Here is a 24,188-nt window from a genome sequence, read left to right on the forward strand (position 1 = left end):
GGAATATCGTAAATGGGTGAATGGACTTGCCAAAGTTGTAATATTACCAGTGTTGGCTGGCGTGTTGACAAGCAATAGATAAACCTGTAACGGTTTACCCTTATACCATATCACCTTAGTTCTCAAGCAAGAGGGCAAGAGGGGCTAAGAGGGAAACTTGAATCTGACCACATTCACTCCCTGAAACTGTGTGTACAAAGGTACAGGCTTTTCCTCAGACTCCCTTCTCAGACTATGTTCTCATGTCCGTCTTCCTGTTCAGCAGATTATGGCACCGGTGCAATGGCCTAGTGGGTAGAGTGTTCACTTTGCATACGGTAGGTCGTGAGTTTGATCCCCTGCCGGGTCATACCAAAGACTTTAAAAATGGTACATACTGCTTTCTCTGCTTTGCACTCAGCATTTGGGAAAGATTATGGAAGTTAAACACACACCACTTCCAGTGGTTGTAGTGATTGCACAAAGTTGTGTGGCCCAAGGGCTACTGAAATGGAGATGGGCGCTGACCTATGCACCATCTGTGCGGGAATGATCTTTGACTTCCTGTTCAGCATAATGTTTCAAATCCGAGGCATTTAAAGGATAAGTTCTTAAGACCAAAGATTAGTTCTTACTTGAACCTGATCCTCTTGTTGTCGGGCAGACTGTTGGCATACTCCAGAGTCTTCAGAATAACATCTTCATTCTCCTCCTCGTAGATGGACCGAGTCAGGTACACAATGGCCTCCAACTTAGGGACTGGGGAACAACACAACAAGATTCTTCACTCTGCATCTGCTTAAACAGTTGTGATGTCACTTAGATACACAATACGTATCCACAAGTATCAGCAAGTGTTGTCATTGCAAGTTTAGGAAAGTTGGGGAGCAGGTATACAATGGCCTCCTGCTTTGGGACTGCATGGAGAACAGCAAAAAAAAAAATTTTACCATCTTACATCTACTTGTATTAACAGATGTAAAGTATCAGATGGGGTTGTCAATTTGCAAGTTCAGGAAAGTTAGATATTGAGTGAGTCAGGTACACAATAGCGTCCAACTTAGAGACTGGGGAACAGCACAAATTTTTTTCACTCTGAATCTGCTAAGAATATACTTGTACTTAACCAGCTCTGATGTCTCTTAGATACACAATACATATCTACAAGTATTAGCAAGTGTTGTCAATGAAATGGTTTGACTCATACATGAAAGACCAGAATGTAAACTGTCACAATTCTGTATCACAAGATCATCACATTAAGAAAATTGTGAATTCAAAGAGATCTACTAAATGCAGCATAACTAATCCCAGAGGTATGTGCACTTCAGATATACAGTTGTTCAAGACATTCTTGAGAAGGCTTCTATAACACCGTTACTTAATGCGGCGACATTGTGGAAGAAACACCAGACGGTAAGACTTACACTTAAAAGCCTGCTGTAGGAGCCTGCAGTGGTGGCCAGCTAACTCGTACACCCTCTCCGTCTGTAGAGCCTCCTTAGACAGGTCACGCAGCAAAGTCGCATCTATGGGGAGAACACAGGTCGTATCAGTACACTTCAAAATGCTAAGCAATCTGTGAAGCCCCTTCTAACTTCTCATGCAGTGTGCATTGTGATAACTTTCCTCATTTCTGGTATGGATGAAATATAAACAGAATTCATTTCCTTGATTTGCGGACATTTTAATGTAAAAATATAGTAAGCGGACATTATAAAAGTAGAGGGCAGGGAGGAACACTTCAATATGACTGTATAAGTGACTCCATAAAACTGAGTGCACCAAGGCATGGACCTGGGCCTCAGCCTTTGTTTTCATTATGATTTTCCTGTTAAGCATATTTGTTAACAATTTGAGAACCAACAAATCAAATTGCTCTGGCCTCAGTTTAGACCACCTTACATTGCTACACAATACACCAGAAAGATGTGTACCACCATCGATAGCAACAGAAGACATGTACAGACCTTACAGGTATTTGAAAGTTAGAGTGAAAAACTACACATGCTAGAGTGGATACTGATGATACATTCATGCCTGTACTTTACAACTATACATGTGTGTGCATATAGAAACTGGAATACAGGACAATCCACGATTCCAAAGTACTAGTACAGATTTGGTTAGAGTTAGGGCTGACCTAACTAATTCTAACGCTAATCATAACCCAATCTGTACTAGTAGAATCGCAGATTATCCTAAGACAGATTCAGATTCAAATCTGTCCTAGGTAGGCCAATCCATGGCTGTCCTGAATTCCAATCTCTACAGTAACATATACATTAGGCTTTGCCCACACCCACTTTTAAAAGAATGGCATTTAACAAGCTACCTATAATCCAGAACGGTGCTGACTACATGCCTAGCCATGGTGCTGAAATGAAGGCTATTCTGGTATATCGAACCAACCATGTTTTTTCACAAATATCCCTGGTTGAAGCATGTTGGAAATTCAATAACAAGCCATTAAGTTTCACCTGTTCAACGTTAACTAGCAAAATGTTACACACTTGATCATAGGAGTGACAATTATGAAATGTAGAAGACGAAAAATGTCAGCTGGAATATATACATATTCAAAAAAGAAGTCAAACCCAACCATAGTCAACCTTAGTTAACATAGAACTTTCACAGTAGACTAGATAACTTTGTCGATTCCCATGTATATCCATGTCTTTGCTTGTCTGCAATTAGCCTTCGGGCATGAACTTAGCAATAAAGTTATTATTATTATTATTATTTACATGATGTATTTCACTAATGGAGATTCTAAACAAACAGACAAACAAACAAAAAAAATCTCCCCACCTTCTCCTTCGTTCATCAGAAAGTCCACTGCGTTGTTGACCCCTGACCTGCTGCACCGAGGGGTCACCAGGATGACCCGGACGTTCTTGAACTTGGGGTCAGCGGGGTCAAGTTCAAGGAAGTCGTCCTGTAGTAGTCTGACATCTGAGGTGTTTGGTTAAGGTCATATTCAGGGATCTAGTTTGAATAATGAGAAACTAAGTACATCTGTATAGCATGTATTTTAATGCAGAATGATACATACAAGAACGTACTACTGCAGTACCAAAGAGAGCTGTTAGGGGACCCAATATCAGACTTGTCCTTCATTTTGCAGATACCCACCTACATACCAACACAAAGGTCCATGCTTTACTTCTTGAGTTATACTGTTCACAAACAAATACACCCACACCAAAACCATAACTTTCAGAAACATCATCAATCTAAGATACAGACATCCAGCACATTTGACCCATCACTAGAGTCACACGTTTTCAAAAAAGATTAGCCATCTGTCAATGTAGGTTGGACATACAGTTAAAAGATACGAAAGGTAACAGTTACTCAAGTAACTGAGTGGATAGAATTTGGAAACTGTCGGATGTTTCAGACAGCATCCACTATCTTCCGCCAGTGGGTCATCCATTTATGTTACATTACCTGGTGTATTACACCGAAGAAACCGACAAGCAGGTCTAAACTCCAAACGAGACCAAAAGATACAATGTCTTGATGCCCAGTTTGCCTATAAAGCTCTCCACAGAAGATACAAACAAGTTCTGCTGCAATACCATAGAAAGCCGCTAGCGAACATTAGCGAACTTCTTTTTGTCTACACCTACATGTACCAACGTACTGAGTATCATGAAGATCCATTCACAAATACTTGAGCCTAAAGTTTAAATCTAAAGTTTCCTGGACGGGAGACCTGGCGCATCCGTCAGGTATCCGCCAGCGAAAGGGTGTGTCACCCCGTAAGGGGCGGTATAACCCTGACAGTGTGTAAGCACGTTAACTGATGATGCTGAAAGTTTGATTATCAATCCATGGCCTGGGAGATCAGGCGTTGAATGACCTTTGCGATTTTGAGTTGTTATTGTTTTGAATCATTCTGAGTTGTTTGATTTATTACTCCTATGTTTGATCATTCCTGTTTTATGTTATATGATTGTGTAATTGATCACTCAGTAAGTTTATGTTAAGTCATTTCTCTTGTATCCTGGTTTGTTATGATTTGTCATGTAATGTAAGGGCTCCCTTGGAAATCAGTTACTTTGTTAACTGAAGGGGCCACCCTAAGGCCACACCAATTTAATTTCTTGGTTAACGGATTTTTATTTTCAAAAGAAAAAATTTTTAGAAAAAAAAAAAATCATTAAAACATGAAATTTTTTTTTCTAAAATTTTTTTTTTTTAAAAGATAAAAAACCGTCAACCAAGAAATTAAATTGGTGTGGCCTAAAGATTAATAAATAAATAAATAAATCAATAAATCCAGAAGGATACTCTTGATGCCGAGCCTCCCCACGAAGCTCTCCACCTCCTGCACGTGCTGCGGACTGTCGACCCCGCAGGCGAACAGGTTGGACTTCTCCTGGTCCAGGAAGGTCGCCCCGTGGGCTGCCGTGCGACCCGTACCCACGTGGGTGTGCAGCACGTCCCCCTCCGTCTCCATGATGGTACGGACCGCGTGGCACGCCAGGCTGCACGTCCGGTCCTGTAGGAAATCAGGCGTTTTTGTTTATGTAGTTTTGTATCTGTATCTATCTGTATCTGTATACCCGGTATAACCACCATTCGGCATAACACAGCAGCTTCTGTATCTGTATCTATATCTTATATCTATACAGCCAGTACATCGGCCATTCGGAGTTACACAGCAGCTTAAAAAAGTTTATCTTAAAAACTTGTGACGAGAAGGCCACTCCGAGGTCACGGGTTACATATATAACTGTGTGAAAATAGTTGTGCAAACTGAACAATCAGGTTAGCAGGATTTGTCTCATCCATGTCAGATGACTTGATATGTGATGCCATTTCAGCCCAGAGGAAAGCATTTCCTTAGTACAGACTCACTCTAATAATCTAAACAGAGCTTAATTAGTGAGGAGAACTAATTCATTCAATGACATTTGCCTGTAGCACCTGGTATTCCTCATGTTACATGTTTTATACATTTCCGAACACCAGTGATGTCATTCCAGCACCAAGGACAGAAGAGCCTGAGTTTATGTAGACTGCAAAAATAACATCTGTCGTTCCTTTCTTCAGTTATTCTCTTTGGAAGATTTTGACAAAAACACCAATGCAGTTCCATCGACACATACCAGGGGGCCCAAAATCGACCTTGACCTTTCTCCTCTCAACACCTACCCAGATACCAACTATCATTACAATCCATCTAGACGTTCTTCAGTTATGCTGACTTTAACCATCCAGACGCACAAACATACACACACGCAAATGCACACGCAAAACAATAACTATCAAAACTGTGCAGATATAGTATGTACTGACCTTTAAACGTAAATGAAGGAAGTAAGATAAGATAACTGGGGTAGGGAATTTCCCGAGCAGCCTTCGTAACCCCTGCTTCTCCTAATGGGTCAGTGAAGTCAATACTTGTCTCGAGCATTGATATTTCTGACCTAGGGTGAAGAAGTGCTCCTACAGTAACAATTGAGTCTTTTTGAGCCTTTCTTCGTAAATCGATGGCAACATCAGGCTCTTACGAATTGATTAAAAAAAAAGTTTCACCTGTAACACCAGGTAGCCCTCCTCCAGCAGGGGGTGCCCCCTCCACATCTCCTTGGTGCTCGCCGGGAAGACCAAGACGTCGGCACACAGGGGGTCCAGGTAAAACGTCTTCCCTTCAAGTTTCTCCACGTCCCTCACCTGTTCGTACTGCTGCTCCAGCAGGTAGCTGATCACACTTCTTACACTGTAGGGAGAATAGACAGGTTACACAGGTGAGAAAGTCTCCCCTTCACCTGTTCATACACCTGTTCTCTCAGGTAGCTGATCACACTTCTTACACTGCAGGGAGGAGACAGGTTAGACAGGTGAGAAAGTCTCTCCTTCACCTGTTCATACACCTGTTCTCTCAGGTAACTGATCACACTTCTTACACTAAGACAGGGGGAGGGGGGCAGCAAAGATTCTACTGTCAGTTGGTTTAACACAGACTAGGCACCAAAAAATACAGTTCAAAGATTGAAAAACAGTTAACAGTGCTCAAGAAACACTTCAAATGTTAACAGATATATCAGGGGTGAGGAAAGAAGACAAAGGGCTACAACAATTGATTTCCTTGGAAGGAAGGAAGGAAGGAAGGAAGGAAGGAAGGAAGGAAGGAAGGAAGGAAGGAAGGAAGGAAGGAAGGAAGGAAGGAAGGAAGGAAGGAAGGAAGGAAGGAAGGAAGGAAGGAAGGAAGGAAGGAAGGAAGGAAGGAAGGAAGGAAGTTTGCTAATGCTTCACCTTCATAAGAGAAAGGTTAATTATGATAGTTTCATACGCTTCTAGATTTTGTAAGAAATTTTGTCAAGGGACCAGTAAATGGTAAGGTAACTAATGAAATGAAAGCTCCCCACCTCTGCTTGAGTATGTTGACCCAGACGTAGATGGGCATAGTGGAGCTGCACTTGTCCTTTTCCCTCACCTTCTCTGGGAGGAGAACGTCCAGCGACAGCGCCTGGTGTTTGATTCTAGTACAAAGAGAAACATATGACAATAAATGTCATTGACAAGAGCTAAGGAACTCTACCAGTCACACTACACAGTCCTTAGCACCTCCATGCCTAGACAAGCCTGGACTGTTTTATTCTGGGGACAGAAACACTTATTTCAGACTTTATATAGCAACTTTACTACATTACACACTACACAGTACTATATTAAGCCCTTCTACTGGGACAAGGCCTGGTGTTTGAACCTCGGGACAGAAAAACACTCGTCTCAGACTACTGTAACAAAAATAGTTCAAGGGACAATGCCTGGTGTTATGATCTTGGGTTCAAAGGACATTTGCATATTGAAAATGAAAGCTCATTTAGCCAGGATACCAGACCTTTTGCGCAATGCGATAACCCCTTTTGGGCGGCGAAGGCCTGGTAGGGATAGAGTTGGTACCCGGCCACTCTTGGCAGCTGAACTCTAATTTCTATCGCGCTTGGTAATTAGGGGGCCGTATGCTATCTGTGGCGGCGCAAGTTGCTTCCCCGGCCGAAGGATTAGCGCGGTGGTCTGGTACACCGACTAAAGGTCATTCTGTGTTGACAGAAAAGATATCACAATTTGCCTGTCCTTTTAGCAGAATCCTTGAAAACGACTTAACAGGCAATCAAAAAGTGTCAGGATGTGTTCTTTCTTTTTGCAGATTAAAAGTTCCTCTCAAAAGTTATGAATTCATTTCCTTATTCCTTTTATCTTTCTGCAGAAGAATCATCCATTTTCAGTATGCTTAAATACCTGCTTACATTTCAGGAAAGACCTAAAATTCTTGAAATACAATATACAAAAACTTCAGCATTATAATCAGTCATCAGAAACTGCTAAATCTGACAACAAAAGTTATACCTATTGCGTGCCAGCGCGCCGTTGAGCTTGGTCCTGGCCTTCATGAGTGTTTCCTGCACCTCGGTGACAATCGGGATGGCGGTGGAGTTGGGGACGGGCGGCGGCAGGCGGAAGTTTCTGTTCATCAAGTCACACAAGATCACCGTCACAAGGCTCTGGTCCTCATCAGACTGGGGGGAGCAACAATCAGAAAATCGGATTACATGTATCATAAACAACTTCTCAAGGCTCTCTATCAATCTCAATCTTAGATTTTACATTATGCAGAAGTTTCTGTTCATGAGATCACACAGGATCACAGTCACCAGACTCTGGTCTTCATCAGACTGGGGGGACACAAAACAGAATCAAGAATTCTTATTAACAACTTCTCAAGTCTCTCTATCAATCTCAACCTTAAATTTTACATTACACAAATAATACAAGACAGGCAACTTCCCAAGGCCCTAGGCTTCTTCTAACTATAACATAGTATAAGGTACTTGCCATGAAAGGAAAGGTATTACATAAAAACAGAAGATTATCGATATCTAGTCTTAAAAATAACCTCCCAAAGTTCCAGTCTCCTCCTGACTGTAAGAAACACAATAACCACTGACTTTCTCTGACTCTGCGAGTCATCTTTTACTCTGGTACACACAGTTCCAGGGAGTGAGTATACAACACTACTTTTAGTCAGATTCAAGTCTTCCTCTCAGCCAGCTGTTTTCATTTGGCCTCTTGCAGAAGTTTTAGTCACAAATTCATTTATATGAAACAAACAAAAAATTAGTGTGGCCTGATTCTAGTATAAGAACTTATCAAATGTTTATTTATAAGTCAATTGGTATTTAAAGCAGTGGCAGGTCTTCTCCAGATAATTCGCAGACAAAATCTAAATTCTACATTTTACATTTAATTTAGATATATAAAATCAGAACCTTCAGAACCTTCCTCCTACTGCCTAATTTCTATCAGACACACATTTTGTGCCAAAAGGTCTCCATCAGCAGTGAGAAGGTTAAACTTCAACAGATTTAAGATGCCTGTAACCATGGCAACACCACTTCCCAGGCAGATGACAGGTTATTGCCCCATAAGAAGTGATGAATGTGTTATTTACAACGTTCTTCCTGGCATTTAGACACAAGTGAACCTTTTACTACAAAGCCAGGGGACATGTATCATGTTTTACACCCAGGGCAGTCCCATAGTTCACTCCACTTGCATGTAGAAGTCGTGTGCAGATCTCAATAGTAAAATGTTTTATGGTCTGTACTTGATGAAGATGAATTGCTATATGGCTGTGACAAGTCAATTCCTCAGTTCTTGGATTTGTGGGTTATCTTTACCTCAGGTCACCACAATGTACTTCAGGCAATTCTTTTCTTCTGTCGTTTTTTTTCTTAGAACAATTAATTTTAGTAGTTTGGCTGTCAAATTTTGACTGCTAATATTTGTCATAGTTGTTTTGGCTCTCTCCTCTTTGGTATTTTAAGGTATTAAATTATGACTGCTAATTTTTCAAAGTTGCTTTGGCTCTGTCCCCTCTTTGATATTTCAAGGTAAGAATTAAGAACCCAAGATGAAAACAGAGAGCTGGAACTTGAATCTGTATTCTGAATCTGACAGTAAACTTAATAATAATATTCACTTTATGATATTTGATTTTCATGTAGATCTTCAGTTCATTAGAAACAAAATAGTTATCTATTTGTCACAGAACCATAAAACTGCATTGCTGTGGCCTTGTGAATATTGTTGTCGGGACTATACCGAGAAGAATCCAGGCGTAAAATAGATTTCAAGCCTTCAGCCTGGGTATGATTGATCTTCTGTTTAATGAAATACTGGTTGCCAGGCAACCCAGCTCTGAATGGCGCTGTCATCCAGCTACATGGTGTGTGGTGCAGAAGACCACACCAATTTATTTTCTTGGTTAACGGAATAAAAAAAAATTTAAAAAAACACACGCTAGATTGGAAAAACAACTTACATGAAAACAGAATCTCAGAGTCAGGAATGTTTTTACTTTGGTGCACACAGTTTCAGGTAGTGAACAGGGTCAGGTGTAACATTTCACCCCAGCCTTCTGTTTTAATGATATTTTTTGTTGCTAAAATTGAAAATGAAAATCTGTTAACCAAGAAATTAAATTGGTGTGGCTTGAAGGGTCACTAAGGTTTACATGAGCAAGGAAGGATGGGCTTAAGGCCACACCAATTTGATTTGTCGGTTCTAGGACTTAAAAAACAAACATGCTGAACTGTGAGACCAACAGTGTCTGAGGGGAAAGTCTGTACCTTGGTGCACACAGTTTCGAGTAAAATAGTCAGACTCAAGTTTTCCTCACAACCCTATTGCTAACAAAATTGTGTGCAATTTTACTTTCAAGTATGTGCAAACCATTGAAATAAATTGTCAACTGTGACGAACTCAATGTTTCTGCCACATTATCTTCAAAGACGGAATCCCAAGTAGGCTTTCCGGGCCTTTCCAGGAAACCCTGCTCACAAAACCTAATATTTATCCAATGGGCCTTGACATTAAAGGACACCAAAGCATTATTAGGGCCCGAAAATCAGATTTTGAAAGTCAATTTATTTTGTCATTTCTATACGATTAGTTAAAACAACACTATCACAATGTATAGCAACGTCCATGATGCAAAAATACGACATCATTGTAATGTGAGAACTCACTGAAAATCGTCGCCAGGGTTTTGGTAGGCTTGCGAAACTAAGGGGATCATCATACAGCATGTTTTTGCACGGTTTTAAAATGCTCAAAGTGTTAAGTTATTACAGAAATATGCTAAACAGTGATAGTAAATGTCAATAGCAAAAAGATTTCAGTTTTTTTTATTTCAATTTATTTTGCCCTAATATTGCTTTAAATTTGTTGCCTTTAATACCTTTGATGTTATTTTCTGGTTTCGTCTGCATAAAGTTTCTTAGGAAAGGAGTCATCTTCATACGGAGATTGACTACTTGTGTTCATTCCTGCATAGTCAGAACACTGGTATAAAACTGTTGTTTTCCTTCTGTGATATAATGAGGGTTAATGATCTCCCTCGTTACATGCCTACTTACCCATGATCAGACGAAGCATCAGGTACTCCAAATGTCATTAGCCACTGCTTGATTAACAAAAGGCTTTAACCGATTAATTAGTTTAACTGTGACAGATAATGGTTGGTAATCAGGCTTACTGGTAGGATACAAATATGACGTTAAACTGATTTAGAGCAAATACTGTTTAGTGTGAAGACTCCAGGTATGTCAATATACTGATGAGCAAAAGCCTGGGTCTGAGAGTGCTTTAGACAAAAATCAAATCTATTTGTCAACACAATCTTCAGTCTGAATCTTTTAACGGTTTGAGGCTTTTGAATTTAGTCTTCTCTGGTATCAAAACTGCTGACGCTTGAAGGGAATGCCTAAGCCTCTTCAATACATACATAAGCAGTCATCTGATGGCTCAGACATCGCCATGGCAACTCGCCATGGTAACCAAGCCGTCGCCTGGGGCCTTCTGAAACCCCTGGCTGACCTGTTGCTTAGCTGTAAAACCTCCCACACTGGCCGGGATCTCCAGCAGAGCTAATCTGTTTAACATTATAAACAGTTAAATACTCCACTTCTAGGTACCGATGTGCCTGAGTGAGGCAACAGCAATTCAATTTGTAGGTTCCTGCACCTAACAAACTAAAGCTGAACCGATTAGATCAATACGAAAACAGGGTTGTACTAGTGCACACAAAGTCACAGGTTAGAGATCAGAGTCCAGTTTTCCTCAGAGCTTTCTGTTTTGACCTTGTCATGCTGATAAATGTTCTAGCTATATTATTAGATTAAATCTATGTAAAACCCAAGAAATTAAATCTGGTGTGACTGCATGGATGTATATATGCTATACATTACCTGTTAGTAAATGTACTCACCACAGGATGCTGGATGAAGAACCCACTCTCAATTAGAACAGTTTCAATCAGATGTTGATCTGAAAGGGAAAAACAAAGATGATTATTTGATTTATCTATTTATTGTCAAATGCAACAGTACATTACACTGACTCTCAGGGCAGCTTAGCTGATATTGGAGAGTCAACATTTATGGACAGACAGACAAAGATCATGACAACGACAAATAACTTAAGAGCACAGCGAAAGTTTCTCCTTTTACAGTAAAACCTACACTGCAGTGTCAATAGTGTGAACTTAACACCACCGCATGCACTCCATCTTTTTACTTACCGCAAAATGAAATCCCTGTAGACATTTTCCCCTTTAACCAGCTTGAGCACACTGAAGTAGCTGTTTGGCACCCCTTTCTCTATTAGTTACAGAATTAGGCAGCAGGGAGAATTTATCTATTTATTTTTCTTCACACTTTGATTAGAATATATTCTTGAAGGAGGGGTCCAGAGAAGTGACAATGACAAATCTCTACAACTGGAGTTCCTAAACTATCGAGTTGTAGAGATTGATTTGTTAGAATATATGGTGTGAAAATAATTGTTCTGCTGTAACATTTACTATTGAGCCAGGGTTGGACAGAATGGGGGGAAACTTTCTTTGTACCACAAAGTGTCCAAAAGGTCAGCCGCAGCTAATGTGATTCAAGCATTGTAGTTCTGAAAACCTTGTCTTTTCTGATGGTAATGTTGGACGTCTGTACACTTTTGGAAATACTTTCTCTCCATAAAAAAATAGGAAAGAAAGATCTGTAAAAATTTGTGTGCAAAAATTATGTGTGGTTGGAGTTTATTACTCTTTCTTGTCTTTTCTTAAATACAATGCTGGAAGAAATTTTTTTTTGCGTACAAGAAAACATTTCATCTAAGCAATACAGATAATAGATGGCAAAGGCTTAGATGAAACGCTGACAAAACATGACAAAAATGCACCTTTAAATGAAAATTCCTCACTTTAAATGAAAAAAAAAGAAACAGGTCAAAAGACTGTGAAAGAAGAAGAGAAAAGGTCTGGTTTCTACAGAGGTTTTTAACAGCTGTTTGATAAGGATCTCTTGGCTTGACACTTCTTTCTGAATTCCTCAGTACTTGCCCTTTAATCTGCAGCCCTTTTATTTCACCGAGAAGTCTCGGCTCAGCCTGACTCGCAAACCTGATAATGTTTGTTTTACTTGAACAACTGCAACTTCAGAGAAAAGGGAGACATTAAAACTGTTTACGCTGCACTACATTAAGGTCCAACAAAAGGCCCTTTTTACATCAAAGCACAACAGAAGAAGACAACTGGACAAAGTTAGGGCTTTTAACTTGTCAATGGGGGCAGCTTTGACGGGAAAACCATTGGAAAATATTTATGTAGAATTGATGCACCATCTGACAATGTTTTGATAGTAAAGTTTGTGTCAACACACTCAGGCTACGGTTTTTATGATTTGTTGGCTCTGGGAATAAAGAAAAAAGAATTACACTGGACTAGAAAATCAACATGAAAACAGAGTCTGAGCGGATTTAAAGCTTGTATTTATACCTTTGTACACACAGCTTCAGGGAGTGAATATAGTCAGATACAAATTTTGATGTCAGCATTTCCTACAGTAACTGGTCCTAATACATTATCCTTTGAATTGTCTTAGAACCAAGGACTTAAATTAGTGTGGCCTAATCATCAGTAAATATTATGACAACATAATACAAACTGTTTTTCTATTCATGCAAAATGTTTTCCATCAGTCCAGTCCAATCCAGCGGCGACCGGCCGTGCTGTGAGTACATTTCCTCGACAGATGGTGGCCAAGCAGTTGTCCTAAACAAACCTTAGAAGGGGCTGAAAGCCTGTTTTATATTCAAGTGTCTGTGATCACCTACTTCTGTCATGGGTTATGGAAACATCCATTAGTAGAGCCACGGGAGTTTGGCATGCTCTCAAAGTATAGTGGTTGAATAGGCCCCAGCTTCTTTTTAGGCACTTTTTTTTGGGGGTGGCTTTTCTACTTTTTCGGTTTTCTTTAAATCTCTTGTCCAGAACAAGCTGGGTCTAAACTCTGCTTGGAGAGTAGAAAATTGTTAAGTCTAATGTTTAATCTATTAACCCAAGCCGACCATTCTTCATGTCATTTGTACGATGATAAAGGTCAACTTTTTACTTCAAACAGAACTGAAAGATCAACATGAAAACAGAGTCTGAAAGGAAAGTCTTCCTTGGAATGATTAAAATAAAGTCACAATCAAGATTTTCTCCCAGCCCTGTAACGTTTTCATCTTGACTTCTTGCTTAAATTTTTCTAAAATGTTCAAGAACTAGAAAAAATAGGTTTGTATGGGGTTAAGCTGGCACATCTCTTCTAGCTATTCATGAAGGAATAAAGAAAGGAAAAGTTAAGAACCTGGCATGCTGAAATACAACTTTGAGAGTTGGTAATGACAAAGGCAACATTCACAAGTGATCAGACATCTTGAATGGTAAAGGACCACCCTGGGCTGTCTGAAGAAAGTCCTGTTTATGTTGTGTCTTACACTTAAAGGAAGGTATAAATTATGTCCACAACTTCGTACTTGGCATGCTACAATACTTGCTGTGGTAACATACATAAACAGTTCATACAAATGAGTTAACTTCAGCTTGAATGGGATTAGACCATGACCCCGTGCTCTTTGAAAGAAGTCCTGTTCATATGTAGCCTGGAATCCATACCCTCGGTGGCTCCCCGATATCTCTACGGCACTGTGAGTGACCCTCACCCGCCCAGACAGCTTAGCCCGCTCGGGGTGTTATTTACGGCCTTGGATTAATTAGGAAGGCAGCGGAAGTAGGCTGTAGCGGAAGTAGGATGGCAGCCAGAGGTAGAAAGGCCATCAGAAACTGACTGGCCCGGTAAAACACCACTAAGCCGACCCTAGAGACTGGGACCAGGCTAGTTCATATGCTGTAAAGATCCTAATGTTAAGTCCAAAACTTGGCATACTTAAAAGGAAAGTATAAATCAAGTCCACAACTTCGTACTTGGCATGCTACAATACTTGCTGTGGTAACATACATAAACACTTCATACAAATGAGTTAACTTCAGTCTGAATGGGATTAGACCATGACCCTGTGCTCTTTGAAAGAAGTCCTGTTCATATGCTGTAAAGAGTCTAATGTTAAGTCCAAAACTTGGCATACTTCAAAGGAAGGTATACATCAAGTCCACAACTTCATACTTCAAGCATGAGACAATACTTGCTGTGGTAACATACATAAACATGTCTTCACACAAATGATTTAACTTCAGTTTGAGGGATTAGACTATGCTTCCTGTGACTCTGAAAGAGGCCCTGTTCATATGCTGAGCACTTAACCTTTACTTTAGCATACTGGAGTAGTCGCTTGGTACCAAATTCTCTATTGGTTACAGATCTAGGCTGAGGGATGAACCCAATGTTTATGTTTTCAGCGGCACTTAGTCTTACACTTCAGCGGGGTAAAAGCCAGGTTTTCTTTTTAAAGAAGTCCAAAGCTTTAATGTAGTTGAAAAATACACTAAGTCTTGGAATGAGCATGGTAAAAACTAAAAAAGCCAGGTTGTAATTAGTCTCCCCTTTAAAGAAACCCAATGTTTATGCTATACTTGTCTAATGCACTTCAGCATTGTAAAAGCTAGGAGCATTATATGTTAATTGTCATATAAGATGTCCAATTTCTATGTAGCAAATAATGCTGTAGGTACATTTGAGCATGGTGAAAGCCAGGTTGTACATTACTTCTCAAAGATGCCCAATGTTTATACACCTTGGTACTTACATTTGAGCGTGGTGAATACCAGACTGTACGTTTCTTGTTAAAGAATCCCAAAGTTTATGTATACAGTACAGTTACAGCTGCTGTACTTACACTTAAGTGTGGTGAAAGCCAGGTTGTAGGTCTGCCGTTTGCTCCCCTCGTCCCTGAAGTGGATCCGTGGCACCTCCCCGTCTCCCCGCCGCGCGTACCGGATCACCTCCTTGTCCCGGTCCACCTTCGGCAGCAGGCTCTCGAATACTTCACTGGCGTGCACGTACACCTGAACGTACATAATATTTGTATTGTTTTCTTCCCATTGCACCTCAATTTCAATTTTTTTCAATTTCGTTTATTTTACCAGGGGACATCTCAGATCTAGGGATCTGCTTTTCAGATGCCCTGGGCACAAACATTAAAAATACAATCAGGGAAAAAAACACATTACCTGACCCCTACGCTGTGAAAAGATCCTGGTGAGAACACTGGTATATACAAATATACAGATAACGTTACATATACAGACATACATCACAGTATCTCAACTTATTTCAATCAGTTATTAGTTACAGTCCCCCTCCAGTCTTCTGTATACATTTATGCTCAGTTCATTTAAGTTATTTACGTTCTTGTCAACTGCTATCTGCTTGGAATTCTTTTATACAATATCCAATTCAATATTTATTTCGGTTATTTTTTTTTACCTCTGACCTCTCCAGCTCTTTTTAATAATTGCATCACATTTGGTTTGTTCATTTACTGTCTGTCAATTGTATATTAAGTTTTGTTCCTTGTATTTTGATTTTGATGTATCAAATGTAAATGGACTCCAGGAAGAACAGTGTAAGATTGTAATAATCAAACACTAATGGAGATCTTTATAAAACAACCAAACAACAACAACGACAAAACAACAACAACAGCCACACACCTGGTGGGAGTACTCCGTGGACTGCTTGGCAGAGGGCGAGACGTTCGGCAGGCTGTGAGCGCGCAGCTCTGTCGGCGAGTGTCTCCTCAGGATGTTGTCGGTCACGTTAAAGTTCCGCTGCAGTTTTCCCGACGCGAAATCCATCGTTTCAGTCGCAAAACTCCTCTTTACAAGTCCGCAAACTCTTCAGAAATCTTGGCGGTGTCGCTACTCGTAGAATCACAGGTAGCAAACCACTTCCAATGCTGCGTTAGTCTGGGCAGGCTGGTCTAAATGTGTCACGTCGTAGGCCTGGAAAAAGCAGACAATCGAATCAGCGTCATTCGCCATTTGCATAACCCTGTTAGGGTGAACACACAGCGAAGGTAATGCAGGCTGCAGGAGCCCTGCCAAAAATAGCACAGAAACAAACCTTTGTACCAACCCTTCAGATTCTGCACCCACCTCGAAAGAAAAGTCAGTGTGTATCCATCAGAAAAGGATTAGGTTTTTACTCGATCATTCACAAATTCTCTTTAGACTCATGTAATCTTAGAGGTGCAGAGGTGCCAAAAATAGCATGGAAACAAACCCCTACCAACCTTTCAGATTCTGCAACCACCTTGAAAGAAAAATGAGTCTGTGTGTCCCAGTCGGAAAAGGATTGGGTTAATTTCTACATCACTCGCAACAAGTCTTAAAACAGCTCTCCTCACAACCACATAGTGAATGCTATAGATTATAATGCTAGCTACCAGAGTGCTACCTAAAACAGCAGGAAATGTATTCTACTAACCTGTCAAATTCTACATTCTTCAACCGCCTTAAAACAGAGAAAAAGATCCTTCTCTATCGTACATGTATGTTGCTAGGAAAACGAGACTTCACTCCCCTCCCAACAAGACAGTTGCGACCTCCCGCTCTATCCGTACCTCCTGAGTGGATTAACTCCCTCCCCTCACCATAGCGTCCTGTATTATTCTGATACTCCAGCGCTGATCTGTGTCCCCGCTGGGATATCATAATAGTCTCCCTACTGAGTGAGCTCGCGGGGAGAGACAAAGGGGAGGGAGGGACCTCAGGTCTGCCCACATGCCTCCCGCTGCCATGGCAACAGCCTCATGCATATACAGGACACACTTGTTGCTAGGGCATCAGTAATGCCATAACATGGTTGCTAATACTGAGCATTTAAGACTGTCAATTTTAAGTACCTCAAATACAATAGAGGATGAAGCGTACTTCATCGTAGATTGTACTATGTATGATAATGATAGAAACATTCTATAGTAACATAGAGAGTCAATTCCCTATGCTATAGGACAAAATTCATATTTCTCAAGCATCTTGAGAAACTGATGATCAAGTTAAACCAACAATCCTACATATTTTGCTATTACCATGAAGTGTGAAGTCAAACCTATCTGCTAGACTATGATGCTTATACCAACATGTGTTTGTAACTTTGTAATATTACATGTTTTGTTGTATGTTTTGCAGCACAGTTTCGTGATTTGTTTTCCAACTGACACATGCTGTTGTTTACATTTACAAGGTTGTGTTTTGAGATCAATTTTCGATTTTACAAGTTCAACTCACCTGTCATCTGAGAGGTTGTTTTTAAGAACTAAGCTTTTAACTTCGATCTTGATAATCGTATCAACAATATCCGGTCATCTGTAGAGCACCAATCTGTACAGGAAGGCTGAATAAATCTTATGAATCTTTAATGTGGGAGATATTTGATATCAATTGAGCGTTATATAGCAGTAAATATTTAGTCTACCACTCATTAATTGATTTCCTGTGCTCCATCACAACCTGCACACAGGGCACAATGGACAGTCATGACATAGCCATGATTACTGTCAATACTGTTTCAAGAGGAAGTGATTAAATTATTCATTTATTGGCGTAAAGTTAGCAAAACAATGTAAAACCTCTCATGTAGTATAAGTGCCTTTGTGGAATGGAAGCTGTTTAATGACAGTTATTTCTTGTGATCATATTTCATCTTAGCAGGGGTTATTATAATTACTGTAGTGTAAATGCATTTAAGTTTGCGTGGTTTTTATTTCGCGCCACGAGAGAAATAGAGTGTTCGCTGTGGTTTTGATTTTGCGGCAGCGCTATAGTCACATACTGCTACTTTAAAGAAACCTGTCTATAGTGACCACCTGTCCATATAGACCAGATTTTGTCAGTCCCCTGAGTGGTCTTCTTGGGCAGGTTTGCTGGATACATGATTTAGATGCCATGATATAGAGATTGTAGCTCTAATAGCTACTATGAAAAATGACTGAACTTATTCATTCATCCCTGATATAATGCTGAATTTTTAGTTGACACAAGACTGAACGGTTGGTAAGCCAAAGACAATTTGCATGTATGACAAACATTTGCTTTGCCAGAGCTCATGCAAAGGGCACACCTTCTATCCATCATTCTTTTAAATGTTAGAACGGGCCCAACTGTTTGGAAACATCTGTGTAAATAGAATAGTTTCTCATGGCTGATGGGCTGAAGTACTCAACGCTGCTGCTAATGATGTTTGATGAAACAAAGAGTTCATAAGGGGAGCATTCTTATTCATACACATACTCCATCCCAAGCATACACAAGACAGTGAATTTATGTGTGTGTGTGTGTGTGTGTGTGTAAGTGTGTGTGTCAGTGTGTGTGTGTGTAAATGTGTGCAAATGTGTGTGTGTCAGTGTGTGTGTGTGTGTGGGGGGGGGTCAATATGTTTGTGTGTGTGAGTGAACAAGTATGAGTAAACGAGTGCGAGAGTAAACGAGTGTGAGAGTAAACGAGTGAACGAGTGCGAGAGTAAACGAGTGAGTGAACGAGTGAGTGATGTATACACAAATTGAATAAGAGCATAATAGAAGGTCTACAACCAGCTTATTATTGTTATTGTACAAATGATGAATGCTCTTTACCAAAATGATTTAATGCAGTGATGAATTATTAAACAGCATTGTCAGACATACCAGACACTATCAGACAGGTTAATGATATACCTGTCATGCACTGTCTGACATGTTTGACATTGAACTTTGTATGGATTAACATTTGACATGATTTAGTGCTGATGATTTAATGTTACAATGACCTGAAAGTGTATCATTATGCTCCCTTGGAAATTAGCCCTGGGCATGTTTGACATTGAAATTTGGGTGGATTAAACATTTGACATGATTTAGTATTGATGACTTTCTATAACAATGAAATTATCGAGCTCTCTTGGAAATCAGTATGGAACATGTTAGACATTGAACTTTGAGTGAATTGAACACTTGACATGATTTATAATTAGTGCTGACGATTTTCTGTTGCAATGAATTATTGAGCTCCCTTGGAAATCAGTTTGTCAACCAATCTGTCATTGAAGGCAAGAAATTTATGAAATATATGGACAACAACCTTTGAAAACATGTTTCAACAAGCTCCATAATATCACGGATAATTTTTCCCCACTATATGCATGCGGACTCCAGTAAGACTTGGATGATCTATCATCACCCGATGAAGAACGGCCCAAACTGGAATTCTACAGTTCTTACTTGACCGAAACAATTTCTATCGACATGAACAAGGAGGTTTTAACCTTCTTGGTATCAGAACAACAACATTGGCGGGGAGGGACAATACTCAACAGCACAAAACGGTTTGCGGCTGGTTAAGAATTCTGATCAAATCGCGGGATTTGTGACAAGAATCGGCTTTATACATCTCAAGCAAAGAATCAACTTAGTAGAGTCGTCAACCTCTCTTTTGCACAAGCACAGTAACGTTATGAGCTGTCTACAAAGTTGTTGGTTGGACAGATGCTCAACAGCGGCGATAGTGCGCCTCCATTCTACAAAGGAAAATCACAATTCCTCCCACAACAAGGTACAACGATAGTCGTCACTCTTTACCTTTACATTCCATGGTCTGAAGACGCTGACAGTTGGTAGAAGTTAAGGAGAACTGATCAGTTTACCGGTAAGAAAGGTGAAGAAACGTGACGTTCCCGCACACTTCGAAACTCTTGGCCGCCATGTTGTTTTTTGGGGCGAAACCATTGAACCACAGGTAAACAAACTTTTGCCGGTTATAAAAACTCGTTAGTCATAGTGAATACAAGTTTTCTCATGAAAAATACAATTATGTCCTATGTACTGTTTGTTTAGTCATAAAATCATGAGTTGTCATGAGTTGAATGTACATGTACTTTAAAAATGTTACATCGGTCACAAGTCTCAAGGTCATGGGGGGGGGGGGGGCAGTAGAATTGATAAGGTCTGACAAAATCGCAGGTAAGTTTACCCTAAGTTTATTGACAAGTTACATAGCAAATGCAAAGTCTATGACGTCGTCTATGTGTACCAAAACCTTACGTCAGGCATTGTAACATTAAATAACAGAACTTGACCGAGGCTAGTGACAGGATGTTCATGTCAATAATGATTTATTTCCACTATTGACAGGATGTTCAATAAGACTATTTCTGCACTATTGAATGACAGGATCAAACCTATCGCTCATAAGGCGAATATGTTAACGTTAACGATCATCGTTAACGTTAGTATTGACATGATCAAAGTATTGACATGATGTTTAGCCGTGATGATTTGAGCTCCTGAAAACGGGTGTATTTTTTCGTGAAAACGAGTTTCCATAAAAATCTTGTCCCATGTCAACAACTTCCGTCGAGTGCTTTCCGAGCTTTCAAATTTGAGAGTGATAATATTTTCATTTGTAATGTGTTGGATTGGGAACACGGATGCTTCTGAAATCAATTTTTTTAATTACATCGTTTTCTGTGATTATAGTGTTAGTTGTTGAACATTGTAACCAGTAGACACCACGATCTAAATGATTAACGTTACGTTGCGTTACGTAACGTTACATTACGTTTCCCTATAATTTTACCCCAGTATGTTTGTCAGTATCCACAAACTTGTGCATGCGTCTGTGCGGAGATCCTTGCTCCCGAAGCGCCAGCGTTAGTTTTGCAAAGGGCAGAAGACTTGAAAGCTTCCAGCGGGTCACAGTTCCAACAATAGCTGAACAACGTGATGGATGTAGCTGTAGTGCAGCTGCACACACTGTCAAACAACAAATTTGTCTTCTTTTCTACCCGCTGACACCACAAGTTGCACAATCCCCGGCTTCTACGCTCACAGCGAGGTGAACCATGTTATATCTGCCTACGTTTAGAATCTGCACGGTTGACTTAATGTAGATTTTATAACTGATCCGTAAAACATATCTTTAAGTTTAAATGTTGACATCAGGAATCGCAGAATGTGAAAAAAATAAAAACATTGATTGATCAAGCGTTTTAGCTGGCCGAAGTAAATCAAGCATATTTAACGTTAACGATACAACAATCATCATTATCATCTGGTCGTGAAGGTGTCACGGATGTTACAACAATAATGTCACAGAAAAAAAAAGGAGAGAAAAATTTTGTATAACATTAATCGTTGATTTGGGTCCATCGATCGAACAATAAATCTATTTTTACGTTACACGAAGTGGTTTTGTAGCCTATTAAAGTACCAGCCTTTTTAGCTTTCGTCCGCTACCCAAACTCCGCTACCGGCCATTTTTCGCGAAAGCTCAGAAAAAGGCTGGCACGCTAGTGGTTTTGGGCCTCGGTGGTGAAATGGTTATGTATGCATCTCTGTCGTGCGAATAACACATCTGTATTGGTCACTTTAATGACCATCAGCACGACACAGTTGACACGCACTGTAAATATAAACGGTTGTTTTTGTATTGTTTTCTTTGAAATGAAATAGATTGATTGATGAGGATGTAGCGATCTCCAGGGGGCATGTAAATATGGCGGTTTGCAAAGATATTACAAAGTAGAATAATTGATTGCATGGATTGATTAATCTCGCTCTATTTCAGGAGATATTACGCTAATTAAAACGATATGTCCGAAGTGGTTTGACAGCATTATCCATTTTGACCAACGTTCAAAGTCCTAATAGAATTAAAGTGAGATATTCCCAAAATCCTTTCAAATGTATTCACTACACACACCTTATCCTGTCTAGATCAAGCTTCTAACACAAACTCTTCCCCTCGGCAGACCCCTAGCCCCAATCAGCCCCTGACGGCGCGACATTGTTTAACACTAACGAATTAGTACTAGTTAGTAAAAACCGCCTGCCTTCGTTCATCGTTGGTTTTAGACTCCGCGCATAAGCGACGTCTAGCGATAGCTGGTATCATTGCACCTGCGACAGCGGCACAACAGGACCTATTTCTTCCCTATCTCCTAATCCGGGAGATCTACGCGATTCAATGGAGCAGTGTTGATGCCGGCTAACGGTATGATTAAAGGGATAACTTAGCAATCTGTCGGCGGAAATGGGATTACATGAACTGAATGTCGGCGGGGGACTACAATTATTAGTCTCTACCAGACTAACTACGCCGGCTATAGGGAGAACATTTGCCAGGGGAGTTTCGCTACAATAGGGTTTCATTTATTTGGTGGGGGAATTAATGTTAACCTTCTTGTGGACTGACTCTCCCGGCCAATTATTCCCTTCTTGCTATAGCTAAATTCTACGATCCGGACCGTACCCGGCCTTAGGGAGGCCTGGTGAAGGCTATAAGATTGTGCCTGCACCAGACCAACTCACCTCCGTAGTGACTGCTGGCTCAATTCTTGTCGCTTGCTAACCACGGTTAGCAACGATCGAGTACTACTAGGCTCTCCCTCAACTAGACTCCTTTTATCATTTCACTGTCGTTTCCAGCTCTAGCTTGCCCCTAACCGAAGCGCTCCGGATCCGTTGAAAATACACCATTTGTTATAATATAATAACCTTGTACTCACGTTCTACTGCGTGAAAAATTGTCACAGCCAGATGATTGTTTTCTCCAGAATAAACGTTGTACTTATAACATAACGATTCTGCGCTAACACTACATAACGACAACGACGCCCACACAAAAGGACATCTAAACACAGACATCACTGTCATCATTATCAACAAACAAGCCAGTAGACCCAACATAACAATAGTTTAACATACCTGTCTAGAGTAGTCAACACTTCTTTCCTCTCTTCTCTCTTCTCCAAGTTTGTTCTAGAACAAAATTGGTTTGCATGATCATGAGAACACAAACACAGTTCCGGTGTATGTTGGTATCTTAGTAGCCAGGGCGACGGTGAGACCAAAAGCCCCCGTTGTTCCAGAACTTGCCTCACTGCGCGAAAGCGGAGCAAGTCCGCTCTGTTGTTGTGAGTATCCCGCCTTTCGTCTCGTCTTCAAGTGCTTGTCCTCAGCAGGGGTCATCTCAGAGGATCGGAATGGGAGAAACGTTAATTACGCAACACCTCTCTCTGATGATGCCCCCTTTGCTGATAAACGTAACGCCTCTCTTTAATTAGGCCCCTTTTCCACTAGACGGCGATCACTGAGCGTAAACCTACAATTTTTAGACGATACACGATGTAAAACTATGATTTAAACAGACAACGAAAAACACAAAACGTAAAAGACTATAATTCCTTCTTTATCTGTGAAATTCGTTGTCAAATTTTTGATTGCTCAGCAGTCGCACCCCGGTTTCCACTAGACGGCGATTGTTGAGTGACCGTCGAGCGACCAAGATTATCGGATTTGTTTAACCCTTGATTCCTGCCTGACTTCATAATCGAACTACAATGCACGTTGTAGAACTATGATTCCTGAAAGGCAACAAGACAGACAAAGCGTACTAAATGAATTCGTTCTTTATCTACGAAATTTATTTCTTGAGCGATCTGCCGAATTTGTTGTCGCTTATCGGTACTCATCAATTACAGCTTCCAGTGGAAATTTAAGGGGTTGTTGGTTATAGCAAGGACGTTATATAGACGCTCCTGGGTTATACTTCTGTGGATATGTCGTTCTCCCTTCCCCGTTGCAGACTAGTCCAGACTTAAAGCACCCTGCACAGGAAACGCTCAGTTTGTCCGTTTGTTTTGTGTTTAGGTGGCCCGAGAGTGTCTGATTGTGTAGAGCGAGTTTAGTAAATGCTGACTTCCCGGCGACAGGCATGTGATCTGTCTGTGCGAGACTTCCGGCTAGCTTCTTTTCTTCCCTGTTACTGTCTCTACCTGACTATTAAACTATGCCGGTTATAGAGAGAATATTTGCCAGGGGAGTTTGGCCTACTCTCCAAGCAGAGGAGGAGTTCCCGCTGTTTTTGACGTGTTTTT

General features: G+C 40.4%; 1 protein-coding gene across 1 annotated transcript in view; it reads right to left on the minus strand.

Moving 5' to 3' along the window:
* LOC136437146 (putative methyltransferase NSUN7) overlaps positions 1 to 23,591 on the minus strand; it is a 35,696-nt gene extending 12,105 nt beyond the window's left edge. Inside the window, exons 1-11 of the mRNA XM_066431626.1 lie at positions 23,017 to 23,591; positions 15,989 to 16,279; positions 15,172 to 15,340; positions 11,270 to 11,328; positions 7,348 to 7,517; positions 6,363 to 6,476; positions 5,530 to 5,713; positions 4,279 to 4,489; positions 2,791 to 2,934; positions 1,407 to 1,508; positions 615 to 738 (exon numbers count right to left, since the gene is read on the minus strand). Of these exons, the coding sequence (XP_066287723.1) occupies positions 615 to 738; positions 1,407 to 1,508; positions 2,791 to 2,934; positions 4,279 to 4,489; positions 5,530 to 5,713; positions 6,363 to 6,476; positions 7,348 to 7,517; positions 11,270 to 11,328; positions 15,172 to 15,340; positions 15,989 to 16,132 (1,421 nt within the window). The 5' untranslated portion in view covers positions 16,133 to 16,279; positions 23,017 to 23,591. The remainder of the gene's footprint in view (positions 1 to 614; positions 739 to 1,406; positions 1,509 to 2,790; positions 2,935 to 4,278; positions 4,490 to 5,529; positions 5,714 to 6,362; positions 6,477 to 7,347; positions 7,518 to 11,269; positions 11,329 to 15,171; positions 15,341 to 15,988; positions 16,280 to 23,016) is intronic.
* Between the last annotated feature and the right edge of the window lie 597 nt (positions 23,592 to 24,188).

This window comes from Branchiostoma lanceolatum, chromosome 6, assembly GCF_035083965.1.
Source record: "Branchiostoma lanceolatum isolate klBraLanc5 chromosome 6, klBraLanc5.hap2, whole genome shotgun sequence".
NCBI classification, from domain to species: Eukaryota; Metazoa; Chordata; class Leptocardii; order Amphioxiformes; family Branchiostomatidae; genus Branchiostoma; species Branchiostoma lanceolatum.